We start from the raw sequence: 20,120 nt of genomic DNA on the forward strand, positions 1-20,120 counted from the left end.
TTTTCTTGCTCTCGCTTCCCACTGCAAAGCTCATCAGCAGCACCTGAAATAACTACATCCTCTTCCCTGGATTGTTTTGACTGCTCGACGGAGGGCAAACGTTACATGTCATTTCTAAAATTAACCCGGAAAAAGTGTCACTCGAAAACATCATGATAGGAGGCAGCAAGGGTCATCTGCGCTTCCGGTAAACTGGACCAAGACTAATGAATGCGGCCTTCGCAAGCCATTGTTTCCACAAAACATGCCACTGGGGAGCCCTTTATTATTCGTTATAATCAGCTGATATGTTTTCACGTTCTTTATAGCTAAAGAAAATGACATTTGTGCGCGATTGATGAGTTGCGCTTGGGAGCCCACGATCTTCTCCCGAGCTTTTAGAAAGTTTCTTTGGCCGGCTCCCAGCGTGTGAATCTTGAGGGCTCCTTGCGGATGAAGCGCGGCCTCTGAAGTTAATTGTGTTTTCGTTTTCGCGGGGAATAGATTTCCTCTGTTTATTATGAGCGTGGGGGCGGATTTGCGTCAGCGTGCAACTTGCGCGCCGAGATAAAGTTGCACAAATATTGAAAAAGGGAAGTTCTAACAGTCATTATAAAGTCGCCCCCCTCCTGCCCCTGCAGAACCGGAAGAAATAAGGATTTCTGTCGTATCCTAAAATACTAAAGCAGCTTCTATTTTGGAGGCCAATCTAGCGGGCGTATCCGCTCATTTAACACCAATCGCTGCACATCAAAACAGGATGAGAGAAGACGCTTCTCGTCTTTAAGGTGGCAAAATAATCCTATTCTGCACGTAAATTATGTGCAGAAAACAAAATTAAAGAGAGACTGAGATTATAATTATGATGAGAATCATACAATAGATTTATTCAAATCTATCCCGTTAATGCTCCGTTGTTTACACAGATGCAACAATTCGGAGGCATGCACGTATTTTTTAAAAACATTTTTTACCTGTTTAACATTGTGACTTCTGCAAGTAAAACGTTGTCGTCAGAAATACACAGTGTATGACGTTTTATGTACAAGATAATTCAGTTGTGCTTTACAGAAAACATTTAAAGCGTTTCAAAAAGAGAAACGAAACGTTGCAAAAATAGTCAAAAAATATTAGAGCTGCAACTAACAATTACCTCAAAACCGAATACTCTTTTTATTGTTTTTCAATCGACGGATTAACACCACTTAGTCCCCATCCATTGATTTAAAATCTGGACATATTTCTGCAATTAAAAACGACATTTCCCCCCCTAATTGATCTATACTAATGTCTTAAATATTTGTAATTATTTTCTAAAGGTAAAGGCATATGTTAGTAGGGAAATAAATAAATAAGAAAATGTCCAATGCCGAGATGCTGAAATTTGGTACAATTTGAGTTGTAAACGATTAGCAAAAGAATATTAATTGATTTATTGAATCATCCATTAGATATCAGTTGAATGATTACACAATACGACTCTATAAAATATAAAGCGATGAAAATGACTGAAACAAAGCACCAGTTTATAAAACCTCGCGTGCTAGTACCTCAAATTCGGGCAAAGTAACGAAAAAGGATGTTAAAAATATAGATTCCCTTGGTTAGTTGGCGATTGATTAGTATTTTTTTCCTGTTGAATTCAAAATAAAGTGTTTGTCTTACTTATTTACTGTCAGAAAATACACATTAATAGCATAGTTAATGGCAGTTTGAGTGTTTAAAGTCTTTTCGAGGTAATCAATCCATCTCCTCTCAGCCAGTAAATTGCTCGCGCAAATACAAAGCAGCCATTGGCCGAGCGGGGAACCAATCAAAAGCGTGCAAGCAACTTGAGAGCGGAGCAGTGCAGTTTTGGATCTCAGAGTAGCGAGAGTGATTCGGTTCTGACACCAGCGGGTTCCAAACGCGCCGCACGCATGATTTTCTAGGAAGATTTCTTCCCAAGAGCCAGTGCGAACCAGCGGGATGTACACGGCCGGGCTCAACCCGTTTTACGCCTCAAATTTCAGCCTTTGGTCCGCGTACTGCGCGGGAAGCTTCGCGGTGGACACCAGCAAGAAACCGTCGTTTTGCATCGCGGAGCTTCTCCAAGCCGGCGATGTGGAAAACATGCCCGGCTCTTCGGCCCTCATGGTGCATGTGGGCCAGCACCGGGCGTCGTCAGGCGGTTCCCCGCTGCGTCCCTCCCCGGTCGGGCCGGGCGAGGCTCACGCGTCCGTGTACGGGGCCAGGATGAGCCCGGTGTCCCCGTACCACAGGCAAGGACTACAAGTGACCTCCGTGGCCAGAGGAGCTCTCAACTCCTCGCAAGCTCCTCCGCCTTCGAGCAAAGACCTCAAATTCGGAATTGATCGGATACTGTCCACGGACTTTGACGCCAAGGGGAAGGACAAGTTGAGAGGTGAGGACAGCGATTAAAAAACATTTTTGCGTTGATATTTCTGAATCTGATTGATCACCTGCATGCTCAAAGCGTCATATGTTCTGGTATTATTTTACAGTATATTCCCCTCTCAGAAAATTTAATGCAACTAGATCGCTTCAATTTTTTGTCTTAAAAATGAAGCTTTGGGTCCTGCACGGGGAGGAAGCAGTGCAATCTGGGAAGATCACATCGGTGACAGTGTAGAGTTCAAGGAAGCAGCTGAAATCATGCATTCAGCAAAAAGACATTTAAAAAATATATACATTTTTGAGGGCTGGTGATGAGGTGGTGGGGTGCAAAACAACAATTTAAGTTATAACAACTTTTTAGACACTTTATAGCAAGATGAACAATCACAGTGCAAACAAACAACGAACAGACTTAAATATTATAAATAGTTATTAACTGTTTTTTAAACTTATATCATGAGGAACATTCGGATCTGTAAACTCTTATTTCTTTGTGAAAATGTGAAAGCCACACTTCAGAAAGATCTGAGCTAAAAGTAACCCAACAATGGATCAAAAACAGAATTGTTGTTGTTAATTTTGGTGTGTTTTATACAAAACAAACCATATTTTTACGTTGTCATATACAAAATGGATGATTTTTTGTTGGTCCTTTTTTGACCCGTGTCTTATTTTTAGCCAAACTGGTTTTATAGTGATTGCTCAACATATTGTTTGTTTTATTTTTAAGATTGCTGCCGTGCTGATCGTTCAACTTAATGGTTTATTTACGTTTTATTAAATAGTGGATGCTCATTAATGAAGCACACGTCTCATCCAAACAGATCTGACGTCCATCGTCTGCTCCAACCGCCAGTCGGGCGTCCACATCCCCATGCAGCCTGCCGCCAGCCAGTACTTCTCCTCCATAGAACCTGGGATGAGTGAGGCCTCCGCCATGATGAGTTCACTAGGCAACGGCGGCAGACAATCAGGCCAGCATCAGTTTCAGGACACCTTCCCAGGTAGTCCCAAGGACACAAAGGGGGCGGCGATGGCTCCAAAATGGGCTTTGTGTGACCTCCATGATTGTGTGGTTGACCCGCAGGCCCGTACGCCGTCCTCACCAAGGACACCATGCCGCAAACGTACAAGAGGAAAAGGTCGTGGTCCAGGGCGGTCTTCTCCAACTTGCAGAGAAAAGGCCTGGAGAAGAGGTTCGAGATTCAGAAGTACGTCACCAAGCCCGACAGGAAACAGCTGGCGGCCATGTTGGGACTGACGGATGCTCAGGTAAAAAGTTCTGGGAAAATCTGCATGACTGTGAAAAATTAGGATTCCTTTTCCATGCTCAACAACTCTGTCCGATTTGGATTTTTAGCACTTGCATGCTATTGAGTGATGCAGTGGAGATAATGGGTTCCTAAAATAAAGTGTGAAATTGGCACTGATCCCTGGCATTGAAGCATATATCTGCATGTGCCCTGCAAATATTCATGCTTTGATATTGCCCGCAGTTTACTTGCAACGCCAGGCCACACACACTGCACAGTAATTGTGATCATTCATTTCTTACGTATTTATTTGAAATTTAATCCAATGTTCTTGAGCTATCAAATGACACAGCCAGCATGTACAGTACCATTTAGTGCGCATGAACCCGAAAACAAAGTTACCCAAAATGCTCCAAATATATACCTGTCGTTTTGCAATATTGTGATGCTTTTTTATCGAAAGCAAGAAATTGAATGAAAAAAATCCATATCTATTATAAATCGTATTAAGCAGAAAGCAGTCTATCAAATTTTCGTTGTCGTAAAAATGTGGGTATTCGATTGCACACCGTTTGAAACCATATGACGACATTCAACAATTTTAAACCTTGAATTTGAGTAATAACATTCACAATGTTTAAATGACTGTTTTTGTGTACAGAAGCTCTTATCCCTATTATGAACCAGATAGTCTATATATATATATATATATATATATATATATATATATATATATATATATATATATATATATATATATATATATATATATATATATATATATATATATATATATATATATATATATATATATATATATATAATTAGCATTTTATTAATTAATGCTACGGTTCTTAACACAAATATTAAATCTTAAAAAAAGTAACCATGCATAAAACATGCACGAGCAAGAAAAAAAAAAAATCATCGGACTGACACAAGGGCTGATATTTTAAAAATATTTATTCCACTAACAGGCCAAAGTTGTTTCCCATTTTTAAGAAACATACAAAAAACACGTTTTTTAAAGTCACGAAGCTGCCATCAATTTTTTTTAGCACTGAGGGGAAAAAATATATCGATAAATACACGCCACACAACAGACATGCATGAAAAACATTTCATGAGCTAACATATAGGCTTTGTTTTAACCCCGCACCACAAAAAAAAAAAAAAATCCCAAGAGGATATCCCTTGGAGTGATAAACAAATCAAAGTCTTAAAACAAGTCAAAATGAAGAATTGCGCACGCCGTTTTGCACAACCATTGCAATGTATATTGACGCACTCCAGTAAATGCAAAACGCACTCCGTCATGCAAAATAAATCAAAACCTGCAGTCAATAAAATGATCCTGAAAGACCACATGAATCCAAAGTGTGACGATGCGTGTCTCGCGTCCGTCGCAGGTCAAAGTGTGGTTCCAGAACAGGCGCATGAAATGGCGACACTCCAAAGAGGCCCAGGCTCAGAAAGACAAAGACAAGGAGCAGCCGGACGGGGAAGGGACGTCCGAGTCCGTCGGGGATCCCAAAGAGACCGCAGAGTCCGAGTGCGAGAGCGACGTCGAGCGCAGCGAGTGCGAGTCCGACGCGGACGCTCCCGAGGAGGACAAAACCGACAGCAAGCATTTGGACCTTTGTGAACACAACAAAACCAGCGTGATCATCAACGCCGGCGTGCAGGACGCGGCCCAATTGGACTCCAGTTCGTCTTCTCCTTCTTCGCCCCAGATTCTAATATAAAGGCGCTGATGGACTGGACTCACTTTGTGGAGACAATCGTGACGGACATTAGAAAAGCAAGCTTCCATAAAAAAAAAAAAAAAAAAAAAAAAAACGTTTTTTTTTTCGTGAGGCTTTCCTCAGAGGGTTTAAAAAAAAAAACGTTGTAAATGTTTGTGTACAAGCACTCTTCTTTCACGTTGTGTAAATGGAATCTTGGAACACACACAGTGTAAATGTCTTTTTGTGTGGTGTGCTTTTTTGTTAATATAATTTGCACTGAAAACATTGTAAATAAAAGTGTTTTTTTTTCTCCAATATTGGTCCGATTTTTACTTTGTTTCTATTTAAATTCTTTTTAACAACGTCTCTCCATGACACACACACAAATGAGCAGTTATTCCTTTCCCTCATTTATAATTATTATGACACACCGAAATTGTCATATAATTCAAGAACATGTAAACAAATGCGTATTGATTATATGTGTATCGCAAATTAAAATCATAATTACACTGAAACGTTTTTAAGTGCCTCAAATGTGGCCCATCGTCTTCTTATGGACATTTAGATGTTTTATAAACCACACCAATGCTCTTGCTGTAAAGGGATTTTTTTGAATTGTATTTTTTGTATATATTAAACGTCAGTGACCTCAATGAGTTTATTTTATCTATCCAGAGCTATTCAGCTACAAGCCTTCATTCCAGCTCGTCCATTTAAAGAGCTGCTCTCACATCGATATAACTGGCAAAATATACATTTTCTATGATTACAGATTTATTTTCAAATAAAACAATTGCATATGCAAAACGACTATATGTGGTATTCACATGTGACACCTTTTCCCCCAAAGGTCAATATGGAATTTAGTTTTATTCGTTTTTCAAATACGTCAACAATTCTTAGGATATATCCGAATTTTGGCAGTGACAAGCAATGTGCTCTACTGAGCAACACTAACCCTTAATCTTAATCCACAATTCATAGATTGTGAAAATGACAGACATTCTATGTTTATTGCAATGTGGAATTGAAAATAACGTGAAACAAGAAGCTAAAGGACAACATGGCTACACTTCTTCTTGCAATGCAACTCAGAAAAAAAACAGTGCTCAAAATTTCCCTTGAATAGTCATTCTTGTAACAGTTCTTATATTTTCATTTGTAAAATAAATACATTCAGTTTGACATGTTCATTTTTCTATTTTCAATATATATATATATATATATATATATATATATATATATATATATATATATATATATATATATATATATATATATATATATATATAGTAAATGTATACTAACACACACACACACACATACATATACTGTGTGTGTATATATATATATATATATATATATATATATATATATATATATATATATATATATATATATATATATTATATTGTAAATGTATACTAACACACACACACATACATACATATACTGTATATATATATATATATATATATATACATATACTGTATATATATATATATATATATATACATATACTGTATATATATATATATATATATATATATATATATATATATATATATATATATATATATATATATATATATATATATATATATATATATATATACTAAATCAACTATATAAATAACCTATATCAACTAAAATGGACATAAACAGTTTCTAACAGCCGTTATTTTCTATCATCACTATGCTATGGAAAAAAAAAAACTTGATAGTGTGTACAGTGACAACAACAGCAGCATCAATAGTAAGTGACCCCCAAACCCACGGACCACCACAAACATTCAGTACCACAGGGTCCACTTTCCATTCCTCTGGAAAGAAAAAAAAAAAAAAAATGAGGACATAGACCCCCAGAAAAGAGGCTGTTTTTCCTTTTGCATCTTGAATTTCACTTTTAATTTTTCCTCTCCTAGCTATATCATTTCTTATTTTAAGTCGTCCACTCAGTGATATTCTATACGGGAAGCTATCAGCAATGTGTCATGCGATGCTTGTGAAGTTCAGTCATAATCTTTGCACTTCATTTACGCGGCATGAAAAATGGTTTTATATAAACCGGAATACATATATGGACACCTATACGTCAGACGTCTGGGTGGGTTAAGGCTCTACTTCTCCACCAAAAGCTATAAATTACACGAGTATTTGCAAATGTACTATAACAATAACAACCCAAACGCTTAACATAATAGTGTGAGGCCTTGATTTGTGAACTGTCTTCAGAACTTTTATGAGCAGGATAGGAGAAAGTCCATCTGGTGAGTATTCAATGTCAGCCTTTCAGCCGCCATTAAAAGCTGTCCCATACGTCCCGCTTGGCAAGCGGGACAGGGCAAGCCGTAAAGCTAACCAGCTTTGCAGATTCACCAATATTTGACACTTGGGGCTAAAAAAAAAAAAAAAAAAGTGTAAAAACAAATGACCTCTGGCGGGCAAAAAACGGAGGAGGTTTCTGAGAGGATTAGCTTGACTAAAAGCTGAAGTGTCTCCAGCACTTCAAGGCTTTATCTGCATGAGAACTTGCTTGATAGGCTGATGGAGACATTTCTGTTGCTTTTAAGTGTCTAAGGAGGACTTTAAGTGTCCAAGGAGGACGAGGAGGTTATTTTAAAACAGTCCACATCATAACTAAAAAATTGCTTGAACAACCAAGTAATAAATGGATAACTAAATATGTGATGCAGGTTGGAAACAAAAAAAAAAAAACGTTTCTCAAGACTGTGCAAGGGGAATTCAGAGATTTGTGTCTGAATAAATCATGAATTTTTTACAGTTGTTGCTAAAAACATGTGCAAAGACTGAGAACATAGGACCATAGCCTAACGTAATTCCCCAAATAAAAGACGCACTTTGTTTCCCAAAAATGAAGGTCAAAAGTGTGGGAGCATCCTCTAAACAGTAACTTAAAAATGTATTCTTTTTTTGTTTTATTCAACACCATTCAAGCCACAGAATCCAAGTTTTGATGAGCATTTTTATATTCATTTCTATATTCATGCTTAAAATAATTACCGTAATGGGATGAGCTAAAATGCCCATTGCAGCTAAGAGCAGCTCATGTTAGCTGAGGTTGTTATGGCAGTATTTTCAAAAAAAGAAGCAGACAAACTGAACCAACATCCGAGTCAGCCCTTGTTCACACACAGGAAAATAACCAAAACCGAGAGGAAAAAGTTATGATGTTTCCAGCTGATTCAACTAAGAGAGCACCTGATCACGTAAAGATAATCCATTTGAACTGTTTATTAATTGTGGCCTTTTGTTTATTCTGTATATACATTCTGTATGTATATACTGTTATACTGTTACAGTATGTTACAAGTAGAGCATTCCTCTGTGTATTTCATTGCACTGCCCCCCCCCCCCCCCCCCAACATAAATACACACACACACACACAATAGATTCATTGGTATAATAAGCTAGCAAATCAGGGCAAGAATTTTGTCCGATTCCTAATAATAATTCTTAGATTTGATATCCTCATACTTTGCTGGAGTGTGTGCCGAACACGACATGATTATATTATCACATTTTTGTTGTATTCGAAGGAGCTAGTTCCCTGTCAAAGGAACATTCAAGTAAAGTACGTAGCATTAGGTCATTAAAGGGATAGTTTGTCAAATTTAGACTGTTTTTCATTACGGACAGCAGGAGGCGTTGCAGCTGCTGCATTTACCACTGTCAGTAGCTATAACCAACATGGCCGCCGCCGTGTAATATAATTTTAATAACTTGACCTACAATTATATTGAAAACATACTGTTGGATGTTAAGAACACATTTATTTGCAAGTTTTTGAAATGTACAATCATTTAATTCATTCCTTTTAATGAAAAACAGTCTCGATCTTACACACTGTCCCTTTGAGCAACATTTTCAAGTTAAAAAAGAACTCGGCGGCAGATGTGTCACTTTCGGGATCGTGTGCGCTCTATTTTATCGCCAAATGTCTCCGTCATCGATGGAGCATTTTATTTATTCGCGGCGGCCAGGTTAAGAGAACGCGGATGCTCTGGATCCTCCTCCCGAGGTATGTTTGTTCCATCGAACCTTGATTTACGACTACAACTGTCTAAAACGAGCACTCAATCATCCGCACGAGGGATGACTTCCTCCAGAGAGCCACAAAATATCATTACATGGTCAGAACCTTTAATTTGCTATCGGGCCAAAAGCTTTCCCGTCACATTTATATTCATTTCACCAGAGGAAGACATCTTGGGCTTTTCGCGACTTTGCCTAATCAAGTTATTAAAATACGTCTAAGGTTTTAGCTTAGTTAAATGTTTGACTAACAGTGAACATAGGTAGCAGGCATGTTCACTGGCGCCGAGAGGCAAGAGACTGTCACCACATTTACAAAAAGCCACATTATTGAGTGCTTTTCTAACATGGCCGCAGTTGCCAAGCATCTTGGCGGATGCTTTCAAAAAAAAAAAAAAAAAAGTTGGGAGTGGAACAAAAAAAAAAAGAAATGCATCTCAAGTTAAATTTAAAGATGTGTTGCTCTTGGAAGGCCGGCTGCACTGCCATAAACCAAGGGAGACATTTTCATGCTCCACATTTTTCATGGTTTCTCTCCGAGTTTCCTCCCTTCCTCTCTCCCCGCTCCACCTTGGCTCCGGAATGGCCTAACTGCTCGCTGCACCGGCTGCGCGGGCCCGGCCAGCGCCGCGCAGTGGGGCGCCGCGGGGTGGCCGGCCGGCTCCAGATGCTTCTGGTTTTCCTTGGATTGCTCTCGCGGGGGGAGAATCCCTCGGAGAAGCCGCCACCTGGACGGCGCTACTTAAACGCTCTTTCAGCACACTTCTCAAATATTGCACGGCCTCCGTGCGCTCGCTGGACGGATGGCGGTGATCAGTTATGCGCTACAAGTCGTCTGACCTACCGCCCTGTGTTTTAATGTGGCGTGCATGAAGGAACCGTTTTATTGCTGCCTGCAGACTATTGACTTACGCCAACTATGTGTGGCAAAGGTTGTAATTTGTGGATGGGTTCGGTATTAATTAGTGTCGCCCGCCCTTTTTCCACTGAGGCCAACGTTTACCGAGCCACGAACATAGAGAGAGGGGGATTATGGCCGTCCTCTGGCTGCCCGCAGAGAAGCAAACACAAAAAGAGCGAATGTGAAAAAGATCTTTCATTTTCACGTGGGCTGTCATCAACAGCACATTTTCACTCCGCTTTGTGAACTGCCTGCAGTGTGATGTACAGTCCATATGTTGAAAAAATACAAAATAAAAAAATAGAATCTTTTCCAACTCAATTCCCTTTTAAAAACAGCTACGAGCATCCCAAAGCGGCAGGTGGTGTAATAACCCTCAAATCATAAAGCCATTTTAGTGAAGAAAGTACTTTCTGGAAAAAAAACAATGGGAAAATAAAAGCAATCACATGTATGGTCGAGATGGAATTAGTCTTGTGACAAGGATAGACTGAAAATGCGATCAAATAATCTAGTATTCAAATAACTGTTGTTGGTTGTTTAAAGCGCAATATTGAATACAGAAATCAATAAAGTAAGGTTGCTCTGAATACATTTGAACATTTAAATTGAACTCTTGTGCGTTTTTTTTGTCCAGTTCCTTTCAAACTTGGCGGTCAGCATGCGTGCGTATGACTTGCTCACCACGCTCATACGATCGTCATGACATGCGTCACTGCATATGTCACTAAGATGCCGGTCTGCTATTGGTGGGCGTCACGGCGTCCCGAACACGCTGGTCTGCTATTGGTCAGGGTCACAGTGTCATTAAGATTGTCCCTAAGACTTGATCTCATGTTAGTGGTTACAATATTGTATTTATTGTGCATTTTAGTGCTTAATTCAAAGTTAAATTGGTTAGCCAATGGGTCCCAAGATTGCCTGTGATGTTAAAGGGAGAAGTAAGATGATTACTATGGAAACAAAGCTGCAGATAAGGCCCAACCTCTAAAATTAACAAAATTTCAGTAACTAAAATTTAAGTTATGACTATATATGTCAGTGCTTAACTCCTTTCTGGGCGTGAAAGCTCAAAACTGATATTAAAGAAGCAGTTAATACCAATGTTTGGTTTATAATTTAAAAAAATGTTGACGACAAATTGACATTTGTTCTTAGCAAAATGTGTTGTAGTCTTTCATAGCCTGACGTGTGATGCAACTACAGTCACCTGCATCACAACATAGGTCAAGACCGATGCGTTTAATCTGCGGTTTCCACATTTCCCCTTTTTGGTCCTTATCAAGGCTCACAGATGTTTGCTAAAACCATCAACAAACAAAACATTGAGATAACTTTTGTTATGTGACAGACAAAGTATTTTTCTGTCTGTTCACTGAGTGATTTTTTTCTCATTGTTAAAAAAACATTGGACAGAATAAAACTATTCTGGATTGTTTTAACCATTATATTTAAGGTACATCATTTATTAGACTTTGGCCTCAAATGCATCTTGAGACTGTGCAAATAATAATACAAGTTTAAGCATTTATATTTGGTTGTGTGTGACACTTTTTTCAAAATGGAGTAACCTCAACAAGGCATTTTAAGAAGATGATTTACAGTACAATAGAAAAAAAGTACACATTGACTCAAGAGACCACACACACAAATCATAATTGTTAGTCTGCTTTTTCAGAATTTTGAGTGCTTATTTGCAGAAGTCCGCAATACGCCAGTACACAGAGAAAAGGAGAACTGGTGTGTGCCTAAGCATAAGAATGTATTTTGCTTTTTAAAAATGGTTTGAATGAATGAATCGCTTGCACGTAACTGAGCAAAGCATTCTGGGATGCCTTTCTTCAGGGGCGCCGTTTAAAGAAATATGTATTATCTAGTAAATTAAGCTCAGCAAAACCTTGCTTTTTATTTGGGCTGTGTTTGAGCCCACAAGTGGATTTTATTTTATTGATTCGCAAACCATGAATGGCATTCGGATCAATAACGTCTGCAAAAGGCTGCGTGGATTACAATGATGTGTTAGCCACCTAGTGTATGATTACTAAATGCACAGTCTACAGGCAGACATACATCAAAACTATACAATAGGTTTGAATGCTGAAATAAAGTCAACGAGGCAGAGGGGTCATTTTTATTACACCATCCACAGTCGTGGTTTCATGGATTAAAATGCACGTAGATACCAATCTTGCACGCGCACTTATATTACACAGGAACGAATCGAAGTTTGTTCTAAGCCTGCAAGCAGTTTTTTTTCTTTTTAAATCGCCAAGATACTTTATTTGAATTATTTTATATTTTACAAGCTGTCATTAAAGTCATGGTTGTTTCCTTGACCTGCTGTCTTTGGACCACCCTGAGGACCACTCATACAATCAAGCATGTCGCTTGGCTCATCGCTCACGAACCCTCGGTCCACCCTGTCCTCTTATCAGACGGTGCCCCCGACCCCCTTTTTTTTTAAATCAGCCTTCGTGTTATTGTATTCAACCTGGTCATTCTCCATTATGTTTCATGGGCATGGTGTCAACACCCTAAAGAACACACAACGGACAGATACTGACAGATTATCAGGGAATTCTTCTTCACGGCTCCTCTTGTTAGGGGAGGAGAGGGCAAGAGCTGGAAAATAAATAAAACGTCACTTGGGTTTGTCTTGTTCTTGTTCCAAAATAAACAGAGCCAGGCGCAGGGAACTCCGAGAGGCTTTGCAGTGGGACCGCGGCCGATTTCTGCCCTTCTTTTGATAAAACAAAAGCAACGGGACATGCCCGAGCGCGGCGCAGGTGATTTTGAAAAAAAAAAAAAAAAAACGCTTCTCACTTTCACATCCTTAAATCCAACTTCCTTTAAACTGATTTAGCCGACGGTTTCAGACGCGGACGGGAGATCGTAATTACCGTCCTTATTTGCATGGGTGCGGTTACGCCGAGACCATAATGGTAGCGCTTGGGATTTGCCGCGTCTGTAAAAAGGCCTGCCGTGCAGAATAAGCGAGTGCTCTGTAACCAACATGTGCGAGGGGTGAGAGTTCAGGTCTCGCAGGGGTTTGTTTAGGAATACATGACACTGCACAGCTGGACTACCATCCATGCATATTTGACTATTAAACTTTACAGAGCGTCCACCCGGCCAGCTGCTTCATCCGAGGAAATGAAGTTATTCCCACTAGTGTTGGGAAGCGCTCCACTTGTTCTACTGTAAGGAATATTTAGTCAGTTAGCGCTTTACAGCGTACAGGCTGTTACACTTTATGACAGTGTTTAAAGGCCAGGCCATCCTCAGCTGTTTATGGTACCGTTTTTAAATAAGGCGTTAATCCACTGTACTGTAAACACCTGTAAAAATCACCTGTAACAACACAGAGGCCAGAAAAAAAATACACATAAAACAAAGATGCCTGTGTAGATTCTTAGTCATGCAGGCCGTCGTAGCACACGCGTTCTTGGTTGTTGAAGTCACTTTACCTTGTAATCCAAACACCCACCAGCAGGGGCATATTTAACCATTCGGGGCTACTGAACAGATTTTGTAAAAGATGATTTAAAAAGTATTAAAAAAATAAAAAAACTTGAGCTAGTCATCAAAAAAAATTATTTTGTTTTGTCACTTATGTTTTTATTTAAATCTTTTTTTTTTCAAACTGCCTGGTTACAGAACACTGGACATGCCTGCGTGTTTAGAAATGATAGCATCAATCAATTCTTAAAATAACACTAAGGCCCTGTGATTGTTAGAATACACCACCAACATAATAGTAACACGCCTGGTGAAAGCCTACCAGAGGTTATAGGTGGAGATTGCCTACTGGTGGCTCTTAAAAGTAACTGCAGATATGCCCCACTGGACTTGAAGGTGCAGGTTTCAAAACATGAGAAAGAAGCTGCAGACATTTTATTTGTGTCCACAGTAGAAGACATTTTTTGACTCATTCGAGCTATCCTACTAGGTCAAGAACCCACACCAGATTTACCAGATTAGTTTGATGCACTTTGATGCACTTGGTCACTTTTCTCAGTTTTAGACTAAGCTGTAACCCGTACAAAAGTTGTTGAAAATGGATTTGTATTGCTTTTTCCTTGGGTTAATGTTAAAAAGGATACAGGTTTAGGTATATGACATTTTTGGGCAGAAGTGGGGTGTATCAAAAGTACTTGTGGTATCGGAATTTGGTACCAGTGATTTCTTTGCTGATATCAGTTTGAAAAAAGTGGTCTCCAATTTCCCTAATAAAATCATGCATCTTTTTTTTTTTTTTTTTTTTTTTTGGGGGGGGGGGGGCTCTATGAAAAATAAGGCTGTAATATGTTTTATATTTTAATGTGAAGGCTTTAGTCTGGAAGTTATTTGGTGTCAGTGTTGGATCTGCAGCTGTTTTTGTTTACGGATGGTGAATGGAGTCTAATGGTAAATGCGCTTCCCTTCCGCATTTTCTCGAATCCACCGTGAAATCACCAAAAATGCCATCGACTTTTCACAAACGGTTTTCATTTTCATTTTTTTGGCGTCGCCTGCGAGCGAACGGCACGGCATCTCATCGGGGGGCCTCGGCGCGTCCAAATGAAGTCGTTGAGCGGATGGACAGTTTAAGATGAATTGGTGGACATTTGAAAATGGAAAATCCACACTAAATGTGTTTCCGCTTTAAAAGGGCAGCAGCAACACTTTTCCCCTCCCTTCTGAGCATCCTCTCCGCCGGCTAGATTACAGGCCACGTAACGTGCATGTGCATCGTGGCTGCGACGTTGCCGGCTGCTGAAGAGCGCTGCTTCCCGTCAAAGGCCTTAATGCGAGCCAGATGTCTCGCTGTCTGTTTAAGACCCATAATCAATAGTCTCACTCTTGAGTTTCTCTTTTTCGAGCCACTCAGTTGGGAGAAAATGTGTGAGGGAGTGAGGTGTCTGCGTTGCAAAAAATGCAGTGTCAAGAGTGAGATGAACTAATTAGATGTCCCCCGTGGCTTGTTGGAGGAAGGAGGTGTGTGTGAGGCGGGGCAGAGGGTTCCTTCTTGCAGGCTCAACAAGCTATATGACACATGTTCCTTCTCAGGGGGGGGGTTCAAGGAGTAATGGAGGAAAGGGATTCACATGAAAAAAAATGTCCAAATAAATAACCCGAAGTGGCAATTGAAGCAAGTGCGTTTTGTTGTAGCTGTTTCCTGGAGTCTGACAAGGCTCGCCTTACATCTCAATTCCTAAGGTGGTATCAGGGGAAGCGTTATGAAACTGAAGGTTTGAGTGCTAAGCGGATGAATGAGTTCGGTTGCAGGTTTAATGCAGGAAAAGGTGCGGGCTTTGGAGTTTGCAGGTTGTCACCTCCAGCTGGGGATGAAGGCCGTGAACCGGGAGGTCAACTGGGTGTCGGAAGACAGCAAGGAACGGGCGCAAACGCGGGGGGATGAATAGTTATTCTCCTGATTCGATTCAAGCACCCATTCATGAAAACTGTGCGCCACAGTGCTCATAAAAGCCGGAAAAACAGGCTCAGGGACAGCTTGTTGTTCCCGGAGCTATTAATGCTCTGAACGAAAACAAATCAAGTATATACACCAACCATGGTTGCTGATCATCATTTATCATTCTATTCTATTCTATTCTATTTATTGTTCATAAATGTTTAATATGCACTATTTGTATACCAGCTGTACAATGACAACAACAGTTGTTTCAGTTTCATTTACAAACTTACAAACTCTTCCTGCTACATTGCTTATCATCATGGTACAAACGGGATGACTGACCTAACTGGTCAAAACATCAACGCCGAAAGATTTAAGACGCCTATCAGACGCCGATGTGTATTTATTTAACCTAACCCGGCGTGTTATGAGACGACACGTTATTTATCCCGACAAAAATGCGAGACAACGGGACAAAAGTGTCGTGACTCGACTTTGATTGTTTGAGGTAGTGGGGGCGCGTCCAGACGTGTCACGCTGGTGAGTAACGCTAACAGTTTTAAATCACCCCCAGTTGAACTAATCAGACTTATATCACAAACGTGTGAGTGTACCACAAAACGCTTAGCAAGGAAACAAGCGATGTGTCGTCAAGCTTTGGGAACATGTTGCCCTCATAAAGGTCGTGAAACTAAACCATGCAAGGCAATCATTTGTGTATCCTGCTAAGCTTGTCTCCAGGTCCTGATGGATGCCGACGGATCGTAGGATGAAGCGTTGCAGATAGGGAGTGACCAGAGAGGAGCCTGATTAAAAGCGGTGGGGCGCGGCGGCGGGCGATAACCCCGATCCGGCGGTGATGAATCCACTTCGGACGAGCTGCCGTCTCATTAGACGCTCCACTCAGCCAGGCACCGCACGTCCAAATAAACGCCGCAACAATCCGCCTTTTATCAGCAGGATTAGGCTTGTTTTCCTTTCGGCGGCTTCGCTTGTGTGGCCTCATACGGCGCATCCTCCCTCTTGGTGGGTCTCTTTAAACCCGAGGTGTGATTCACCGCTGCGTTTACACTAATCCGGGTCTATCTGCTGGAATTAATGAGAGCAAAAGCTCCATTAGGCGGGGAGTTTTGGACTTGGCGTGCAGCAGTGAGAAAGACTGAAATAATCTGCCCTTTATTTGTCATAACATAAACATGGGTGTTGTTTAAAAGGCCGATAACGTTAAATATTGGCCCGGGGGAGGTGGTAGTTTACATTCTCACTGGAGTAGTCTTGATAACAGGCCAGAGGCAACACGAAGCCCTTTAAATATGCACATTACTGTAATTTATTGGGCCCTTATAACTTCACTTTTCTTGCAACAAAGAACAGGCCAAGTTTCAGCAGAGAAGAGAAAGATTCATCATTCCTGATAATCTCATAAAACTACAAAGGTGTATTGGGGAGTTATGATAAAATTATGCACAAACTGTGACTAGATGGATAAACAAAAAAACACATTTCTAGCAGCCTATGTATATGTATATATATATATATATATATATATATATATATATATATATATATATATATATATATATATATATATATATATACAGTCGGCCCCCGGCTTACGAGCACCCTGATTTACGAACAATTCGCCTTACGAGCGTGGATCAGGGAGATTTTTGTCCTCCGCTTACGAACAAACCTCAAACCTCTCGCCTTACGAGCAATTCGACATGCCGGCCATTGAGTATGTAGAAATGTTCTCGTTTAACTGCGTCAATAAAATCAACAGTAGCGACATCATTAATCATCAGTAGATACTTGTGGCAGTAACGTGAACGCTATTGGTCTTACAACGTCACACTGACTGTCTCACTCACGGTGTGTAAATATATTACCATTTAAGTGTAGTGTTTGTACAGCTAAAGGGAAAAACAGCTGACATGAAATTAAATGTGCCGATTGCAGGACAAAGAATTGTCATTGGTTTAAATGTGTGTTTTTTTTTAAAATTAATTGTCAATACATTCCAACCGTTTAAAAAAAAAAGTGTGAATAATTATCAGTCAGTCACGGAGATGCCAATATGCTATTGGTCGATTAAGGTCACCCGGTCTCACTCACGGAGATGCTATTGGCCGGCGTCACACGTCAATCACAGAAATGCCGATATGCTATTGGCCGAACGCCTTTATCTAGCTTGATGGGACAGGATGGAAGGAAGGAGAGAAAATTAGTGAAAAACGGAATGTTGTGAAGACTTTGCAAACTTTATCTGTTAGACATAGCTTCTAAAATTACTAGCAGCGGTAAAGAAAGAAATAAGAGGATGATGTTTTAGTATCTGCGTGATTTGCACCCTGACTGAAAGAGTTACTGTAACACTGTAAGACCAATAGCATATCTATCGCCGTGTTAATTTTGAGCGTTGGACTCTGCCTCCCTCTGCTTACACCCAGCTCAAGTCTCGTCGTTTCAAAGGTAAAAGCTATTTATCCATTGTATTTATTATATAATGCAAGTGTACAGTAGATTATGTCACTCAATTTTAATATATGTTTACAGTGTGTCGTTTTTACCTAAGGCCTCGGCGCGCGTTGCACGCATTCACGAATTAACATGGGTTTGGATTGCCCGCTATACGAGCAATTCGAGATACGAGCGTAGCCGCTGAACGGATTAAGTTCGTAACCCGGGGGCCCACTGTATATATATATAGTCTCTATTATATGATTTAGAAATAAGTACTTCATGCTTCAGTTAATTTGATCTTAATTTGAAAATGTACTGCTCTTGTCACATCGCTAAAAAGCATTCAATTATATTGGCTGATACAGAAACTTTAAAATCTCGTGTACCTCCTGGAGTGCCTTCAAGTATCTGCGGTAATCATTTTAGAATCACAGCCCTAATATAACACATTGTATCATTTGTGAAAGCTCACTAGTCCAGCCTCAAAATTAAATGCAATTACTTTTCCGAGACACAAATGAACAAACTGTTGATGTTGTGGTGATGAGCCAATATACTACATTTCATTGCAACATTTAAAAGGAAGGATTCATTAGTATTCGTATAAAACTGTTATGTATCATAAATTGACGAGTTGTCGTTTTTTTTTCAGTGTGGTACATTTGCTGGCTAATAACCGCAAAATGTTCCACTGGCCTCCTCCCTTCTGATCAGGAGTTAGTAACTCCTCCGTGCTGAGGCGGATGATTTACTCCGTCAAGCTTAGGAAATCAGCAACAAAGTGTTGCTATGAGGAGTGTCGGAAAGGGTGGGGCCAGCTATTTCATAACTCCTTGTCTCAGTCTGGAAGTCATCCACGCATTGCGATTTTTACCTAATTTATGTCCAAACACAATGACCCTGGGAATTAATGAGGTTCTGGCTGTGAGTTCCAGCACCAACAAGGTCAAGTAAATCATAGTTTAGGGCTCCAGTCCTCCTCCCCTCTCTCTCCCCGGTCCCAAATCTCAAATCCTGTGATAAAGCAAAGACAAGAGGTCTGAGAAATACCACCTCATCGCCACTTGTGTCGGACATATTTTAAAAAGCAAGCGCCAAGCGGTTCTAAGTATTACTTTTAGTGCAGACTCCAAGCTAATGGATGGAAGTGGGGCAAAAGCAAAGGGACAAAAGGTCACTTTCTTCATTTTACATTTCACAGACAGGACTGTTGATGTTATACACATTTTTCTCTCCGGGGGGAATCCTCCCTCACCCTGCTTTAGCTTTATTGGGACATCATAAAGCGCTTATATTTGATTTAGCAGAGTCATTTTCCTTAAAGAGAATAAAAATCGGAGCACTTGCACAAGTGGGAAAGGGTGACATCATAAGTCGTGTAACCGAAGAGAGTAACACCCAAGTAATGAGCCCTGCAAATCAGTCGACTATTTTTATGAGGAAAATGAATTTGTTTTTTCATTTGATAGCTGTTAAATCACCACAGGTTTTATGCCCGTGTTTAGTGTTTCATACTAGCAAGTTAAAAAGAGTGACAACAGTTTTAAGCAACCGTGAAATTGGAGCGCAGTCAGTCCGCCACTAGTGGAACAGGGTGGAGACAGCCAAGTCTATATTACCACGACCGAGGTATAGCGATCTCCAAGATAAATTGTCTGCAAACTGAGAATGCATGTATTAAACCAATTACCTTGGGCATCAATAACAAAAAAGCTTCTCCGTCACTGTTTTTGTTGCAAAGTACTCAAAGTACAGCAGATGTGACTTTTAGGAGTCATAATGAAGCAAGGTTGCTTTCACAGACACACATTGTGAGTTTTGTTGCATGTTGCGGGGCTCAAGTAATGAGCACAAGCTGTGATTGGTTATTACCAAAGCCCTGAGTAACCTTGATGTCATTTTCAATCTACAGCAAGTGGCAAAATGGCCACCTGCTGAGATG

General features: G+C 40.1%; 2 protein-coding genes across 2 annotated transcripts in view; one reads left to right on the forward strand and one right to left on the reverse strand.

Moving 5' to 3' along the window:
• The window catches only part of LOC148407203 (uncharacterized), a 64,586-nt gene that overhangs the window by 8,323 nt on the left and 36,143 nt on the right, over positions 1–20,120 (reverse strand). The window lies entirely within an intron of this gene.
• hlx1 (H2.0-like homeo box 1 (Drosophila)) lies at positions 1,731–5,445 on the forward strand. Its single transcript, XM_088404071.1, has 4 exons — positions 1,731–2,383; positions 3,201–3,380; positions 3,464–3,648; positions 5,039–5,445. Exons 1-4 carry the CDS (start codon positions 1,948–1,950, stop codon positions 5,372–5,374), a joined length of 1,137 nt encoding a protein of 378 aa, XP_088260197.1. The 5' UTR covers positions 1,731–1,947; the 3' UTR covers positions 5,375–5,445.

The sequence above is a fragment of the Hippichthys cyanospilos genome, chromosome 20 (genome assembly GCF_059441005.1).
Source record: "Hippichthys cyanospilos isolate Australia breed blue-spotted pipefish chromosome 20, RoL_Hcya_1.0, whole genome shotgun sequence".
NCBI classification, from domain to species: Eukaryota; Metazoa; Chordata; class Actinopteri; order Syngnathiformes; family Syngnathidae; genus Hippichthys; species Hippichthys cyanospilos.

Bases quoted from the DNA above. Each gene is read 5' to 3' on its own strand.
- hlx1 (XM_088404071.1), top strand. From the start codon at position 1,948: ATGTACACGGCCGGGCTCAACCCGTTTTACGCCTCAAATTTCAGCCTT. The intron at 3,381-3,463 runs GTAGTCCCAAGG...GTTGACCCGCAG, and splicing joins GTTTCAGGACACCTTCCCAG to GCCCGTACGCCGTCCTCACC. The intron at 3,649-5,038 runs GTAAAAAGTTCT...CGTCCGTCGCAG, and splicing joins TGGGACTGACGGATGCTCAG to GTCAAAGTGTGGTTCCAGAA.